General features: G+C 27.6%; 1 protein-coding gene and 1 non-coding gene across 3 annotated transcripts; both read left to right on the top strand.

Moving 5' to 3' along the window:
- Positions 1–97: 97 nt before the first annotated feature.
- Positions 98–8,083, top strand: LOC112598384 (mediator of RNA polymerase II transcription subunit 1). Of its 2 annotated transcripts, XM_025344811.1 has the most exons (10): positions 98–352; positions 471–613; positions 1,833–1,966; positions 2,076–2,211; positions 3,665–3,911; positions 3,983–4,175; positions 4,243–4,444; positions 4,858–5,035; positions 5,103–5,325; positions 5,386–8,083. In XM_025344811.1, exons 1-10 carry the CDS (start codon positions 328–330, stop codon positions 7,916–7,918), a joined length of 4,014 nt encoding a protein of 1,337 aa, XP_025200596.1. In that variant the 5' UTR covers positions 98–327; the 3' UTR covers positions 7,919–8,083. The 2 variants fall into 2 exon arrangements, with proteins under 2 accessions (XP_025200596.1, XP_025200597.1); XM_025344812.1 differs by lacking the exons at positions 98–352; positions 471–613; positions 1,833–1,966; positions 2,076–2,211 and adding an exon at positions 2,314–2,509.
- A 713-nt stretch (positions 8,084–8,796) lies between these two features.
- Positions 8,797–8,880, top strand: Trnal-uaa. Its single transcript has one exon. It is a non-coding gene; the product is annotated as a tRNA-Leu (tRNA).
- The last annotated feature ends 9,000 nt before the right edge of the window (positions 8,881–17,880 follow it).

Raw genomic sequence — 17,880 nt, 5'->3', positions numbered from 1 at the left:
TATCAAAGAATTACGTCCGAAAGAAACACTAAGTTTGAGGTTATGAAAAAGATTTTATTATCGTAATCGTAAAGTAATATAAAAAATCCATAGTATATCTTAATATCTATACTTGTTTATAAGTAATATAAGAGGTATACAGAATACAAGAATAATTTGTACAAGTGTTTCACGCTCATTAATCATTTACAATTTTATTACTTTCTACGAATAACGTTATTATTATTATTGTACAGCTATCAGCTGCTAAAAATCGTGTCCCAGTTTCGCACTGTCGAAGTATTTTACCGATTATTCCCTTTCTCTTCGAAACTAGTTTTGACGATCATGAACGCCGCCACACAGTCAGCAGGTAAGACCGTGTTTTAGATTTCTAGCTAATATATTTTTGACGTGAGTCTACGATAACGAACGTATGGAAATGTTGAGATATTAAATAACATATCATTTGCTATTCATGTCGGCCACAGTCCTATTGCACAATGGGATATCGGAGGATAAATCGAGAAAACTACAAATGCAGTTGATGATGGAAAAGTTGCGGAGCAAAGCTCTCCAGTCACAGTACAAACCATTAACGGATTCTATTAAAAACATCAAACTGGCTTTACTGGTGAGTTGACTAATAGTTACTAAGTCTTTATGTTTTTTTGAATTTTACATCAGTATGGATCACTGAATGTTTTTGTGTCTATGATCATTTATCCAACTACAATGCTTTTTGTGTTAGAATCAGAATCTGTTTATAGAATGAGAGTCTAGGGCATATCTTATTTGAGGACCTATTAGTTGTGTACATTTATATTAAGGTAAATTTAAACTAGCTTAAAAAATTTCAAATAAATGGTATGTTTTTAAGTATATCATACTTACAATATGTATAATATAATTCTTATTATGCTATATTGGCTATATTATAATATTGTATGAAAAAAATGTTATGGTTCATACAGTTCATACATTTAATTCTATATATATTTAGTATTTATTAATGATGATTATTTACATAGATTATATTAGCTGGTATTATTTTATCAACAACCTGCAAGTTTATTGTAGTTGTAGTTGTAGGTAATAGAATAATATTATAATATACGCTAGTATGACCTAGCAACCTGTGATATTATTACTAATCCAAAAATGTTATCAGTGATATTTTTTGTGTAACTATACTTAGGAAGGTGTCGTACAAAAGTAGTAAATAGACTATTCAAAACATATTTTTTCCTCTATGTAATGCTTATATAATAAATCAAGTTCCAAATTTACAATTTGTATAAGAAAATATGTGTTATTTTGGTAGTTTGTGGTCATACGGCGTATAGGTAATTAATTAATATGACCTCCGACAGTCAACATGTTAAGCAATATGTTACAAATTTAAATAAAAATAAGAAATTGATAGTATAATATAATTTCCCAGTAGCAATTTGTAGTGAGATATTTATATATTGTAGAAATATTTATATGATATAATATTTTATTTTAACCATATAAATTATGTATATAGGTGCTTGTTTTAAAAATAAATAAATAATTTTTGGAATCTTAAATGATTAATGAGTTTAATTGATAAACTAATTATTAAACTAGAATTAATAACTCATTACCTTATTGATGGTTACTTATAGGTAATTAACTATTTTATGACTTCGTTTTGGATTAATAACTTTGTAATTTAATTTTTCAATTGATACTTCAAATAAAATTAAACTGTATTAAATGTTTCTAATAAAGTAGTTTAAATACTTTAAACATTTTATAAAAATTTAAAAATCTAACTAATGTAAATATATTATTTATTTATTTATTATTTTTTTTTTTTTATTCAGGAAAAACGTATTAATGTAGATCCAAATGAAAAATGCCTCGTTCAAAAATCTTTGGATCTACTACAACAAAATATCAAGGTGACTACTTTGCAGACAATGATTGAACGTTTAGACAGTGTCAGCAGGCATTTAGGGTAATGTTAACTGTTTATTATTGACATGTTTATGCTATAATATTATATTGTTAGTATATTCGTAAGAAATTTATGAATTTAATTTTATATATTGATGTATATTTTTTAGTTTAAAGTTTACTGTTGGACCTTCTGGTAAAGATATATTTGTTTCTTCAGATATGTTTTATTTGGAAATTATTTTAGAAGACAATGGAGGAGTAAAAGATGTAAAGATTCATCACGATGGAAAATCAGAACCACAAGTACAATTTGTGATAATATTAATACATTTTCAATAGTATACAAATTCTATTAAATATTTATTTATTAAAAGTTTTTGTGTTTCTTGTAGAATGCAATATTAAGTTAGCAGAAACTAAAGTAAAATGTAATGATACAAACAATAAAACTCTGATTTCTTAACATTTTGATGTGAAGGAGAACAAAGAATTTGAAAAAAAATAAACTGGCACATATTTGCTGCAAATATTAATTTTTAATAATGATACAGTTGATTTTCTCATTAAACATTCAACGCATACTCTTGTACCATTTAATAATGTAATTATTAACTATTATTTAAATTTTAAATTAAAATCATTAAACTACTAGTGCTCAGTGAATTTCTATAAAATTGTAATCTTAAATTTTATATTCAAATCACATACTTAATATACCATATTTTTATATATTTAACTAGTTTATTTTCCATAACCAGTTATGAATTTCTATGCCTACATCAATATTTAATTTTAATTTACTATATGATAATATGTTTTAATATTAAAGTACATTATTCATTTGAGCTTGAAAGTACATAAATTATAAGAATAATATTGGAACTATGTTTTTAATTATTATTTATTGATTTATAGGAATTATTAAAAACTATGACGTCATTACACTGGACACCATACAATTGCTTATTTTGTATACTTTAATGTCATCCTCTTTACACAATAATTTTTACCTGTTCTAAAATTGTATTATCAATTTCATGTATATTTTTGTGCTTAAGATTATTTATAGTAAAATTAAAAATTAAATTTATGGCTTGGCATGGCATATTGCCTACTACCAGTTGCAAAATGTGACTAGGAATAAGTAATAGCCACAGCTACTAGCTCCCGAATGGGTGACCACTTGAGTTCTTAGTAGTTAAAAACCTTGCCACACATACATGTGTTTGTTATCAACTGTAACAATCATAAAATTTGTAAAAAACAACTTACCATACTAACTTTACCCCTACCCATAGTTCATAACCCTTACAACAACTAATGGCCCTAGTAAGCTACCTAACCCTAAAGTCCAATAAAAAAAAATTCAATTCAAGATTTGTTTTTTTTTAATACTTAAAAAATTTAAAAATAATTTTTCAAAAATCTTATAATTTATATTATTTTAAAAATAAAAACTTTATCTTACATTTAAACTGGTTCTTTTATTGTTTTCAGCACAAAAATACACAAAAATGCTAATCAAAATATCGATGACATCATGCACCTGTTTTAAATTTTTCAATATATTTTAAAATAATAGTTTTTTTTTTTTTTTATGTTTAGATTGTTTAAATAAATATATTTATGATAATTATTTAAGATAAAAGAGATTGTATAGTGTCCTTTAATATTGATAAATTTTAATAATTGTACATTTGTCATTCAATAATATTTCTTTTAAATTTATATTTTAATTAATATTTTTGTTTTATAGAGTTGCGCTGATCTGATAAAAAGTCTTGCTAACTGTGACTTTGCTGATTTTACAACTCAACTTGAAGGATTAGCATCTATTTATCAATTGAATGCAGATAAAATGGTTAAGTGTCGTGCTTTTAATGCTCTTCAAACTCTAGAAGCTGATTTAGAAATGTTTGCTCAAGTTCATTACACTTACCATAAAGACTTAATATCAATGGTGCATAAGACTCCTTTAGGAGTAGTTAAACCTAGAAGAGGAGGTACTTATATAAAATAATAAATACTAAATTGATTACAATTTAAAATTAATAACTATAATTTATTTTTTTAGGACATCCAATGAAAATAATTTTTTTTGTTTCACCATATGATTTGTTGGATGTAGAAAATAATGCTATGATGAATTTAGACAAAGAAACTCTTGATGTTGGCTGTTATGCCACGGTATGTATTGAAGCAGCTACCACAACTAATGTTCAATCTACTTCATTACTAAGTGCTACTAGGAGTTCAACTGGAATAAAGTATTTTGATATATTTATTTAATTAAATAATTCATAAATTTATTAATCATATTAAAATATTTTTTAGTTCACCAATGTTTGTACAATTTACTGTCCAAAATAGTATTACTCTTCCTGCAGTATTTGTATTGAGATTAAATGAACCAATGCCGATTTGTCTTCAGTTAGCCGAAAATATAAAATCTGTTATTGAAATGGATTTAGAAATGACTCCACCTAGATCTTTGCTTGGAATGATCATTGAACCAAGTTCGCAACCTCTCAGTGTCGTAAGTTAATAATAAATTAAATATTATTGACTTTTAAATTTTATTTAGTTGTTAAATGTTTCATTATTTTATATTACAATATATTATTTGTTACAGCACCTCATCTTTTTATTATACTTTGTTCTTATACCTAAATAAGTACTTAATTACTATTTGTCCTTAAATACCTATAAATTTAAATTAGTAGATAAAGAAATGCCTTGGGAAATTATTACCTTCTAACTAATGAAAAGTAATGAAATTGATCTAAAAGTTATTTGTTAATATCCATATTAAATAATCCATTCAATAATCTACTCCTATTACCAAAAATAATATTTTGTTGATATAGATATATAATAGATTAGCATAAGCAAGTTCAAATGTTTACCAAATAAGTAAATTAATTATTATTGTTATTATATTTCTGTTAGACATTACCAGATCAACAGCATTGCTATTTTTTGACTGATTCCAATTTAAAAGGTGTATTTATACAAAACATAAAATTTACTCATCCATCTCAAGTAACTAGAATTATAGCTTACCTCCGACAACAAGCATTATTCAATTGTTTGATTCGTTCATGTGTGCGTCCTGATTGTCAACAGGGTAAGTTTTGATAAAATTGAACTCCATTTAATCAGATGATTATAGTACATATTTGATTGATTTCTAGAAATATTCAATACAACAGTATTTGAAATTGCTGCATATGAAGAAATGTCTTGGCAACATTTAGTTGTTTCATTTGAACATCCCATTGAAGAAAGTTTAGCAACTGCTGAATTTGATCTATCTGATATATCTAGACTGCTGTGTCAAGTTTATACGTCTTCATCAGAAACAAATGGTGAATCAGTTTTAACTACACCTGAGTTTGCGAGTAGGGTACTACAAAGGTTTGTAGTTAAAGAATGAATCCATTTTGAAAAAAAAATTACTAACTATATTTATTTTAGGAGTTTTTCAATTCCAATAACAATGCGAAGTCTTATCCAAACCTGGGAACGAGAAAATCAACAAAGTCTTGAAATTAATATTAAAAATAATTTATCTGGCACTGGAGGATCAGCCAATTTAGGGGATAGCTCTGATTTAAATCAACACTTTGCTGATCCTTCAGCGGGTCCTGATTTTTCATCTGATCTAGATGTTAAACTTGAGCCTTTAGATGGAACTAGTTCTCTTGATTGTTTTCCAGCATCTATGATTCAAAGGGATTTGGACCAATACATTTCAGACCCCTCATTTTTGCCTGATATAGATTTTAATCAGTTTCCAATGGATGTAGATCAAGAAGAACAAAAAGAGCAGTCGTCTTTTAGGGATGCCAGCCTTCAAGAAGATCCACCTGATCCAAAAAATTCACCAACTAAAACTGAAGAACTGATAAGCATATTAGCTGATGATAATGGAAAAGGTGAAGACGAAAAACCTCCTCCAGACACAGGTCAAGTCATAATAGAAACATCCAGTGACGATTCAGTTGAAAAAAGTAGTTCCACTGTTTCTGGTGAATTTGATGCTATTAATGAAGATGTTGAACAATCTAATCAATCATTATTTGAAATTGATGATGATGGTCCAGATCTTCATGATCTCAATGATGTTAAAGAATTTATTAAAATGACAGCCAAAGATGTGGCATTAGTTTCTATGAAAGATGATGACAAAAAAGACATTAATTCAGATAAAATACACCAATCACCTTCAGTTAGTATAACAGCTGTGGACTTAAGTTCTATTCCTTCTCCACAAATATTACCACAAGTTACTGTTGACAGAAGACCAAATATCGAAGTTATACCCATACCAAATGTACCTAGTTCTATAACTATAACTCCGATTTCTGCTAAGACTATAGCTGAAGAGAAGTCTAAAAAAAATAAAAAAGATATTGAAGGTAAAATAGAAAAGAAAAGAAAGAGAAAATTGGAGACTGAAACTAATGTACCTGAGAAATTAAAAAAACACGCTGGGTCTCTTAAAATGTCAGATTCCAGTCGGTCATCATCTCCAAGTGATTATGCTTCAAATCAGTTACCTTCAAGTACTATGATGATGAAGTTGGGAACAGCTCAAAAATTAAAACAAAGTACATCCCCCACTTTATCTATTAGTAGTGTATCATTGCCTAATTCTAATAAGTATATTGTAACTTCACCAAAGTCAAACTCTGGTAAGCCAAGTTTGTCTGCATTAAAAATGTCTGTTCATAGTCCAAAAAGTGAATCAAAGCAAAAGAGTAAAGAATCTTCTAAAGACAAGGAAAAACGAAGTTATGCTTCTAGTAATTCATCATTGAGCCAAAGTCCTAAAAGTTCAAAATCAAGTTCTAAAAAAAGTGACATTGAAGATCTTGGAACTCCTGTTCCTCCGGAATCAAATAAAGCTCAAATGAAATGTCGCAAGTTAAGCGCTGTGATAGACCGTTTGTCTAAAGACAAAACGGCTCAACATTATTCGGTTGATTCTGAAGTACCTAAAAATAAAGAATTAACTCCAAAAGCTTTTGATAAAGGATTGGCATTAAATACAAACATAAATATGAAAAATCCTGAATCCTATCAAGTAAAACATAGTTCTGATGGAATGAAGATAACAATAAATAAAACAAGAACAAAGGAGTCAAAACAAAAAAGTTCAGTGGCTGGTTCTCCTAAACCAGGACCAAAATCTGGAAGTTTCACCGGATTAAATAGTAAAAAAACTACCTATTCAATCCCAAAACCTGGCCCAAGTTCTTCTCAATCTAAACAGTCATTTAGTGTACCAAAAAATAAGTCAAATTTGACAGTTACTAAAGTTAAATCTGGTTCGGGTAAAATAAGAAGTGAAAAATCTATTTTTGCTAGAACTGAGATGAGAAAATCTAGTCCAACATCTAAAGATGAAGAATCTTTAAAAGTAGTTAATCCTGTTGAGAGCATTATTAAGCATAAATTAGACACAAGTAAGTTTCAAATTCCAAAACTTTCAGCTCGAGCTAACGCTGATGAAAAAAGATGTGCTGAAACAAAGACCGATACTTCTAAACCAATGGATTTGGCTAAAAAGAGTGATGTGGACAAGAAGTACAATCAGGGTGATTATATTTGCCAGAAAAAGAGTACAACAGAGCGATTGAATTCATTACCTGGTATTACAGTTACAACAGTTGAAGAAAGACTTAAACCCAAAGAATCTGCTTTGAGTAGCCTAAAAATTGACTTGCCTTTAATCTCTTTCCATACTCCAAAAGCTGACACAACTGTTGAAATGTCAGAATGTAAAGACTATTCTCAAAAAAAAGAGGAAATACCGAATAACTCAGTATATCAACAAAAGCCTGTTACTCCTGTGACGACATATGCAACAACACCCTCTGTATCTGTACATATTCTCAAATCTCCTGTACCATCTCCATTATTAGTACCTTCACCACATTCAGCATCACCTTCTATTACAGACGAAGAACTCATCGACGATGCATTTGTACGTGTTGGTAAATGATTGTCAATAATACAAAAGCCAATTGAACTGGTTGGCTTTTGTATTCAAAAACAAAATCAATTTCCAATTTATTAATATATTAATATGTAAATGTTGTATAATGTTTTTATTTTTTATTTAATTTTTTATTACTTTTTTGTTCAGTGTCCTTTTATCTAACTATCATTTTACATATTATATTTAAATATTTTTATTTAAATTAAGCGATTTTAACTGTATATAAATAAAAATTTCAACTTTAATTATATATAATTAAAGAATTGTGATAGTTATGTTTATTATTCCAAATTAAGAATATAAGTGATTAAATGTTTTATATTTTATCTTCAGGAGTAAATACTTAAAGAGAACAAATATATTTGAGATAAAGTTAAACCATTTAATTAATTTGCTTTAGTTGACTAACCTTTAAGTTGAATTACTTTCTATTGAATGTATGTTCAGATGTTTTATTATTGTTTTAAATTAAACAGTTCAATAAATGTGGTTGATATTTAAGTTCTATTTTCTGTAATACTTTATTTAAGGGTGCAATAAAAATTATAATAGGAGAGTTACTTCAAAAAATGACTCTAGAAGCGATCAAAATAAAAACAAAAATGTATTAGGTTATGAGAATACTATAACATTTTTATTATTAAAGCACTTAATGCATTTCAACACAGTTGATACTTGATTTATAGAATAATACAGTTTATACAATTTTGTCTGATGCTCTGTGTTCAAACTTGTGCTTTGTTTGCTATTTGATTTAAATTCAAGGTTTGTTTTTATTGCAATATGTTTATGGATCAATGTGGTTTTTTTATTTATTATAAATGTTAAAAAATGTTTATAAATACTTTTAATTAGTTGTGAAAACCACACTTAACCCAACGGTCAGGTTGGCCGAGCGGTCTAAGGCGCCAGATTTAAGCTCTGGTTCCCAAACGGGAGCGTGGGTTCGAACCCCACACCTGACAAATACGTTTTTTGCTTTTTTTTTTATTTTTGATAATTTATTTTAGAACTCACACAGTGCTGAAGAATATTAACCTTAATTTTTGTTAATCAATAGTTTTCATTATTGTTTGAAAAAAAGATTGAAATTAAATACACTAATTAATTAAGAATATACATTTTTATTAAATATAATGTGCAGACTTAACAAAAACAAATTCAACTAGTTATTAATTTATCATAAAGTTTTGTTATTTTGAAGGTCAATATTATAAACTGCGTTTTTTCAGTAATATTATTTTTTAGAAGAGAGTACGATTTAAGAGCATGTTAGTGTATTGTTTGTTTTTTCTCTTTGTTTCACTCTTCACGTACATAAAATGCATTCACGCAAAATAATTTTTTTTTTTTTTAATGTATTTGAGTGAACTTAGAGTAAAATCACCCTTATAAAAATTATAGATAATAATATTTTTGAGGATATGACACATCGGTTTGTCTAAAAATTGTCTTAAAACAATTTAATATTCATTTAAATTTATACAAACATTTTTATTTATTTTTAATGTCTATTATAAAGAAAACTAATTATTATAAAATATTTTTATTTTTAAAATAAATTTACAATCTGTACCTTGGCATAATAAGTAAATGCGATAAAGGAATAACATAATAAAGTATTAAACATATCTAATCTAACATAAGGAAGAAAAAATAGTCTAATATGCTAAAATATACATGAATCGTTTGTGGAAAGAAGCCACTCATTGGAGACACTTTCATTTGGAATTACATATTATTATATTTTTTTTTTCGACTGATAGTTTATCTATCAAGCAAGTCACGACACCATTTCCGTTTTAACCTTCTTGGAGGGTTACCGGGGATTAAAAAGATTTTGAGTGATTATAAAATATAAAACCGATATGTCAAACATTTAAAAATATTATCCTCTGCAGGTTTTGTTATATTTAGATAAATTTCCCTTACAATTACTCAAAAACCATAATAATAATAATAATAATAATAATAAAAAAAAAAAAACGATTTTACGTAAACGTATTGTATCTGTGTTGCACATGGGATTAATAGAGAAAACAAAATATTGCACTGACATCCACTTACGTTTTTGTTTTAGTAGATATCGGAAAATATTTGATCAAATTTTCTTACAATTACTAGAACATAATGATAAATGATAATGCATTATAACTCAGTTTACAAGACGTTTCCATCATAAAAATTATTAATTGATGTAATAAATAAAAATGTATACTACTGCGTAAGGTAGGTATAGGTATATAAAAACATGATATTTTTTAAACTGGAATTTGAAAAATATTGATAAATTTTGTTGTAAAAAATTTGTAAAAATAAGTTTTGATAATGATAGACGATAGTCTGGGTACGATAATATAGCATAATATAATATATAAAGTCAATTTCCAGCGTCTAGGCTAATTATAATTCAGCACTTAAATTAATGTAGGTATTAAATATATACAGTGTTGATTAATGTTAGAATTTTTATTTCAACCAAAACATTACTCGTGTGGGTACACTTAAGTAAATATATATTTTGAAAACTTAAATTAGCTTACATAATTCAATTTTTCTAGTGTCTTCATGCTGTTTTAAGTAAAACTCGTTAAGTTTTAATTTTTTAAATTTCAGACATATTATAGCCATATTTTACACATATCGGTACATTTTACTTTTCACAGACACAGACTTAATAGTCAATAATTGGTACTTATATTTTTTTGTTTGTACACCGAATCACCGAGACTATTTGTGTATTATTATTTCCTTGTTCAGATATATGGAACTCGATTAGTGACGACTACGAATCGCATTATACATCATAATATTGTATCAGCGGTTGATAATTTAAGTACACAATACAATATCTGTAAGTCTATTAGTCTTGTATGGAACTTTAAACGTTTTTCCGGAACTATTGTAGTTATTTAATCCACTGTAATATCGAAAATTATTTACTATGAGACATGTATCTAAAGAATACCTATCTATTGGCAATTATTAGCTATTAGATATAATGCTGTACAAGTGTATAAATGACAGTAAAATTAAAATTATATTATTTTTATTACTATCAAATAAAATCCTATCGACCTGAATATTTGAAAATACCAATAAAACATTCTATACTGGTACGCACTTATGCAGCAGACACTCACGCGGTACCTATTATAATACCCACGTGCATTATACGTAATATTCGGTTTCAGATTTTATGGTAATAATGCTTTTTTTTTTTCATTTATATTTTATTAATTTCGTTTCATATTGGTTCTAGTTAAATCAAAATTATTTTACTTTTGAATATGCAAATGGTTTTCTGTCGTGTACTTCATACTTTTTCGGAGAATTAAAAATAATTTGATTTTTTTTATTTAGCTGTAACTTGTAGTTAAAAAAACGAATACCCGTTGATGTTTGAAATCTTCACCAAATGCTTATATTATCATTTCCTATAAATGTCTTAGTTTTTAATACATTTTTAAATTGTAATTTCCTAAACAATTAAATATTAATATTCTAATTAATTTAATACGTACATTACAGTAACTTACTCTTAATGACGAGGTACACTCAACGTCTATTGTATAGTATAGTAAAACGGTTATATTGTTATATTATTATTTAAGTTAGTAAGTGTTAGCATATTTTAAATGTAAATTGTTTCGTTAAAGTGACCATTTTTAAATGTTCAAAGTATAAATAATTATTGATGATAGTCCGTGGTAAATAATAATAAGATATAATATATATTTAGTATAATTGTATTTTTGTTTAAGATTTTGACTTATTTTTTTCAAACTATTAGGTATATCATTTTTTAAAGTATTAATTTTGATTCAAAATTAAGACCCATGCATATTATATAATATATAGATATCGTGCGTTTTTGCACAGTATATAACGTGCAGTGTTCTCTATTTGAAACACATACATAACTAAATACAATATTTTGACGTAAAATCGTTAAAAAATAATCCATTTTTTTTATCTGCTGCATTAAAATGCTTAAAAATCCATCATAATTCATAGGTAAGATATTTTTAAATACTTAAATGCGTTGTGCGAGTGTTGTAATATTTTGTCCAATGATATTTTATACTTTTTCACATATATTTTATTTATGTGTTTTCGGGGTTGAACTTTTACCAAGTGTAAACATTACTTACTAAGTAAAGTTTTACATAGAAAGCTATTGCCTATTTAAACGTTTCGTATCTCGTTTAAAGCTCGCAAACACATTAACGACTAAAACGCTAAAATGATTATAATATTATGTCATATGTGAATCTTTTCATTTAATAAATTTAAAGTATGTTTGAAAGGTATGAAAAAATAATAGCTATTATAAGCTATCATACAGTATAGTGTCGTTTGATATTTTTTTTTTTTAGTACAATCGCTAAAATTTAAGCAGGATACTTTTTATTTATCGTAGAAAATTTATGGATTGAAAGGTTGTGTATTAACATTTTAACAAGTTCGAAAAATTGGAAAGTTGGAAGTTAGAAATAGCTTTTGTCATGCGTACACATGCCGATAATATCAATTCCTATTATCTATATGCATAAATAATGAATATTTATTATCTCCATACATATTGACATATTATAAATATTTTCATAATATGTCTTACTAACTTTTATACATTTTATATGGCAAGCCAATAAGATGCACAAGAAAAAAAAGAAAGAAAAAAAGAGGTGTCTGCAAAGCATTTATGTTTCTGCCCAAATGGCGTTCATGCTCCTGTATATATTATTATTTTAATGTTGCATAAACAAAAAACAATATTTTACCAAGTATCTACTTATCATTTTTTATACCTGTGCATACTTCTCAGCATATAGAAAAAATCTAACATCATTGTCCAAAATAACAAAGCGGTATGTAAATATGTACATTGGTACATGTGATTGTACGACATATGCATGATATATGATACATTATATTTCTATTAGATATTTTAGAAAATTTATGGTTTAAAAAAAATAGTTAAAAAATATTATGATACAGAAACTGTAAAAATACTGTCGTCTGTCACTATGGAAATGTTCTCAATCAATATTATACAATATGTATATAATGTTCGTCTTTGGAATCGTTATTTGCCTGTAACGTATTTGGTATGTTTTTTTTTTTTATTATTGCAAATAATAAAGATTAGCAACAACGTACACTACTACGAGTACGGTTGTCGAGATATGACGTGTGTATAATGTGGGTTGATCGCTATTATATGTTATGTATGTGTAATTCAGTATTATAAGTTTAACTGATATGAATTTCCTATTGCATAAAAACAATATATTATAATATTATAAATATTAATTAATAAATATTTTAACGCCGGTTTGGCAATTCATGAAATTGCCGATTAAAAATGTTTTTTAAATAACGTTATCTTCTTTTATTTTCTGTGGGATTTGATAAATAAAAAAAAAAAAATTGCAACTATCTAAAAATATATAATATCACATATCTCATACATTATATATATTTAAAAATCTATATTAAATTTATCGATATAAAAAGGAAAAAACGAATATGTTACGACTTAACATCGTAAAAAAACGTATTTTAGTGTTTAACTTATTTATGATACAGTAATTAAATTGTTCTGAGTAATTTTTTTTATAATACGTATATTTAGATATAAAATAATATATTATTATTTTTAACCGAAAACCCAAATTTTTAATGCACTTTATAAATTGCCCACTAAAATAAATTTGTATCTATTCTTACAGAATATAAAATATAATTGTATATTATAAGATTACACAAATGATTGATTAGTAACAAAATTTATGTATAATATTTTATCTAAGACTGTATATAAGGTTTGAGTTATCCTGCCGTATTTTTTTTCATAAAAACGTAGGCCTATAAAATGGGATACTTAGATTTTTTTTTTTGAAAAATCCACTATTTAATTTTTTTTTTATTTTGAGTTTAAATATTCTAATAATATAGTTAAAGTACCTACTATTATTTATTAGGGGATAAAATAGAAATAATTCTATAAAATAAAACTATATTTAAAAATACATATAAAAACAAAAGTTCTTGATCAATTGTCTTTATTTCTTGCAACACTTTTTTTTTGTAACTTTAATTTTTGCTTTTTTTTTTTGGAAAATCATTGAGCAAATATAAAAAAAATCTATGACAGAATATTAATGAAATCCTTTTTACATTATTATGAAGTCCATAATCCGTTATTCGTTTTTAGCAAAATTTGAAATTCGTTTTAATTATACATTTTAATCTCGTCAATAGTACTTACAATAAAATTATGGCGTATTGGAATTTAAATAGTTTATACGGCATGATTTCAAAGGATCATTAACTCTATTGTATTATATTATGTAATAAATATTTGATTGAACACCGGATTACAAAATTCTCATTAATTTATTAATCTTTACATTGTGTCTTGAGAATTATATTTATGCAAGGTCGGTGTTCGCGAATATAACTAAATATTCAGGAATTCGTATACTCATAAATATTTACCTACCTATAATGGTTAATACCACTTATATAATGCTCTCATCTGTTTGATATTAATTATTATGACCTTAAGAAAATTTTACTCTATAAAACAAAACTATACAAGACAATTCAAAAAATAGGAAAACAAATAATAATAATCAATTATAATATTATATTACTTATTATCAAATTAAGCATTTATTCGTTTCGACATTTTAGTTGCTTCGATATCAAACTATATGTTAATTTTTTAGTATGTAGTATATAAAACTATGTAATTATTCTTTAAGACTCAGCATGCGAAAAATGTATGTGTCTATGAATTGAAATAATAATAATAAATAATGTATAAATAATTAAACGTAATTATCTAGCGGAAACACAACCTTATTAGTTAAGACATATCATATGATAAAAATTGTATTTACCAAAGGTTTACTCACCTTATTATACAACAAGATGTGGCCAGGTGGCAGACAAATAATAAGCCTTGTCGCGCCACCCCAGGAAGTATAGTTTAGAACTAGGTATAGGTAGTGATAAAGTTCGACAGTGGTGTAGAGATCAAGTGGCGAGATCAAATACATTCAATTCTATAGATACGTTTTGTAAGGATGTCGTCACACTGATCAACATTACATGTGCACGTTACGAATTCACCTACTGTGACACAAAATCGGTTTAATCAAGAATCAAAGGATATGGCGTACACCAGAAATAATTGCGCTTTTTTCAGACTAACTTTGCGATGACACAGACATTTTTACGGTTACGTAACTCGCGAATTAATCGTGTACAAGTACAATACAACTATGATCATAGTTATTTCAACGGAAAAACAGTTGGTGTGGCAATCACCCTTTTCTAACAAATCAACTGAAAATACCAGTTTGTGAGTAACATACATAATGGCGATAGTGATCACGGGCCATCGGTCGTTGGACCATGGTATACATTGTATAAGCACATCTTAAAGGTTATGTCAGTTAAGGTGTACTCGCCATCGGGTAACCGTAATAACTATTAAATGATCTTTCGTCGGCCAGTCTACCGAGGGAAAAGTCGTCGTCGTAGGCTTCTTACTTAGCATCTGCCGTGAGTTCGATTCTTGATCAAAAAGTTCTTGTAACATCGTCGTCATCCTAATGCGGTCAACGGGGTTTGGCTCACGTAGTTTCTAATTATAATTTGTATCTATCGGCTATTTCGAACGACGAGTCGTTGTTGTCGTTAGCGGCCGTCGTCCGTTAGTAAATTATTATTGATACATTACCAATTCGGGGCGGTAGGAAATACGTGAGTTAGTTTTGATCATCGCGTCAAAAGCTTGTTGTCCTTTCATGCGATGGTAGTTACATTCATCGTGTTTTAGTGCGTGCTGAGCATTGCAGTGCATATATTCATATTCATGTCATAATATCGCTTAAAAGAATGCAACACAACCCATAATTTATTCGTGAAAGATATTAAAATCTTAAAATTTACTTTAAAAAAATGTATCTAAATTTATTTTTTATTTTTTTATTTATCTTTATCTCAAAAATGATTTTGAAATGGGATAAACTTAATAGAACATGCAGTAGATTTCCAAAATAATTCTAATCTAAAAGATTTTACTTATGTTTTAGCGTTTTTTTTTATTATTACTTAAAGACAATCTAATTTATTCACTCGCTTTTTCTTTTATTACAAATTAGTGATTAATGAGATATATATATAATAAATGAATAAAAGTAAAAATGCTACCACACCGGTAAGATTTCTTTCTATATTTAGATATTAATTACTAGGTACTGTGAATATTTGATAAATCATTTCTATAAATATTTTACCTACTCTTAAGTTTGTCCTTCACTAAACCTTTTTATATATTATAATCTCGTAACTGTACAACAACCATTATTGGTACTGGTGTAGGAAGACCACTTTTAAAATGTTTTGAATAAGTATTTAAAAAATATATTGAATTTTTAAAATTTCACTAAAATTACTTTTATCAAATTTTATAAATAACTATTGTATGGATTTCCTTTTGATCATCGTTCGAAATTTATTTCAAAAAAGTTTCGGGAACCTATGAGTTACTACTCTCCCACACAGTCGTCTAAAATATAATTTGAAAGATTGAAAACAAATATAATAACATCTTATATTGTTGACGACCTTTAAAAATATGATATGACATACATATTAACAATTCTCTCTCTTTCTCTTTTTTGGCTTTTACGGGCCATTTAGGTCCATTGCCGCAACAACCACTTGCCTCCACCTATCTCTATCCTGAGCTAATTCTTTCCCGTCATTCACTCCCAGTCTCGATGTATCTTTTGCAATCCTGTCTTTCCAACGCTGTCTGGGTCGTCCTCTCGACCTTCTTGTGTCCGGCTTCCAGCCCGTGGTCAATCCTATGGGGCCTCCGGACCTCCATACATGTTCAGCCCATCCCAGTATACTACTCTTAAGGACTCCAATTATATTTGTTTAGCCATATAGTTCTTCTACTTCTCGGTTTGTTCCTAATTCGAAGTCCCCTAAAGTGTTTCTTTTTGGCCCAAATATCCTTCTAAGAACCTTCCGTTCAAACTTAGCTAGTCTATTTTCGTCCGTCTTTGTTGTTGCCCATGTACCGCAGGCGTATAGTGCTACCGGTCTTATCAGAACTTTGTATAACGTTATTTTACTAACAATTCTACAAACACTTATACAAAAGCCAACTATATAATAGACTTATTTATGTGGCTGAAAGGTGCCACATATTTGTGACTATGTAGGTACTGAATGCAAACGGGTCAAGGGCCAATAAAAATATTTTATTTATGTTTTGAGTCCTTTAAGTACCACGATTGCCGCATTAAGTGCGACTTTTATTTGAATACAAGTGATATCGTATCAAAACAACGTGATATACGTATAGGTGCGCATATTACATAGGTATATACTATATAGTATTCGTTGGATGCGGTTATCACGGCCGTACTTTGTACCTCGTAATCGTTATTAATATTTTGTACGTTAATCATAACCGTCGTGTCCCCGGATGTCGAGTATCTGTCGAGATGGTCCTAAAAACAGCGTAATAATTTAACATGATATATATATATATACAAATTTATTAATTAGTTCACGGCCGTCGCACTGGCAATAGTCTTATCGCTTTTGTTTTGCGAAAAACCCACGCGAACGGACTTTCCTACGATCGGCATAACGGATAATAATGAAAAAAAAATAAATAAAAAATAAATTATAAGAATTTTTAGCGAAAAAAAAATGGATGTACTGACCTATCATCGGAAGCAATAACATAGTACGAAATATCGCAACACAAACGGTCGCCACTCCCGCGTGTCATCGGGTTTTTCCCCCATAAATGCGTCCGTCGATACGGACAAACATAAATGATAATATGTATACTTTTGACACAATTATTATTTTATAATATCGTACAGTTGATAGTCTAATGATGTATATATTACACTTCGAAA

This window comes from Melanaphis sacchari, unplaced genomic scaffold (assembly GCF_002803265.2).
Source record: "Melanaphis sacchari strain LSU unplaced genomic scaffold, SCAv2.0 Contig487_pilon_pilon, whole genome shotgun sequence".
NCBI lineage: Eukaryota > Metazoa > Arthropoda > Insecta > Hemiptera > Aphididae > Melanaphis > Melanaphis sacchari.
Note: the sequence above shows the minus strand (reverse complement) of the source record. Positions and strands in the feature narration are given on the sequence as shown.

What these genes read in the sequence shown, in the direction of transcription:
- LOC112598384 (XM_025344811.1), top strand. Translation starts at nt 328, where the DNA reads ATGAACGCCGCCACACAGTCAGCAG. An exon ending in ACATCAAACTGGCTTTACTG is followed by an intron (nt 614 to 1,832) that starts GTGAGTTGACTA and finishes TTTTTTATTCAG; the next exon opens with GAAAAACGTATTAATGTAGA. An exon ending in AGGAGTTCAACTGGAATAAA is followed by an intron (nt 4,176 to 4,242) that starts GTATTTTGATAT and finishes AATATTTTTTAG; the next exon opens with TTCACCAATGTTTGTACAAT.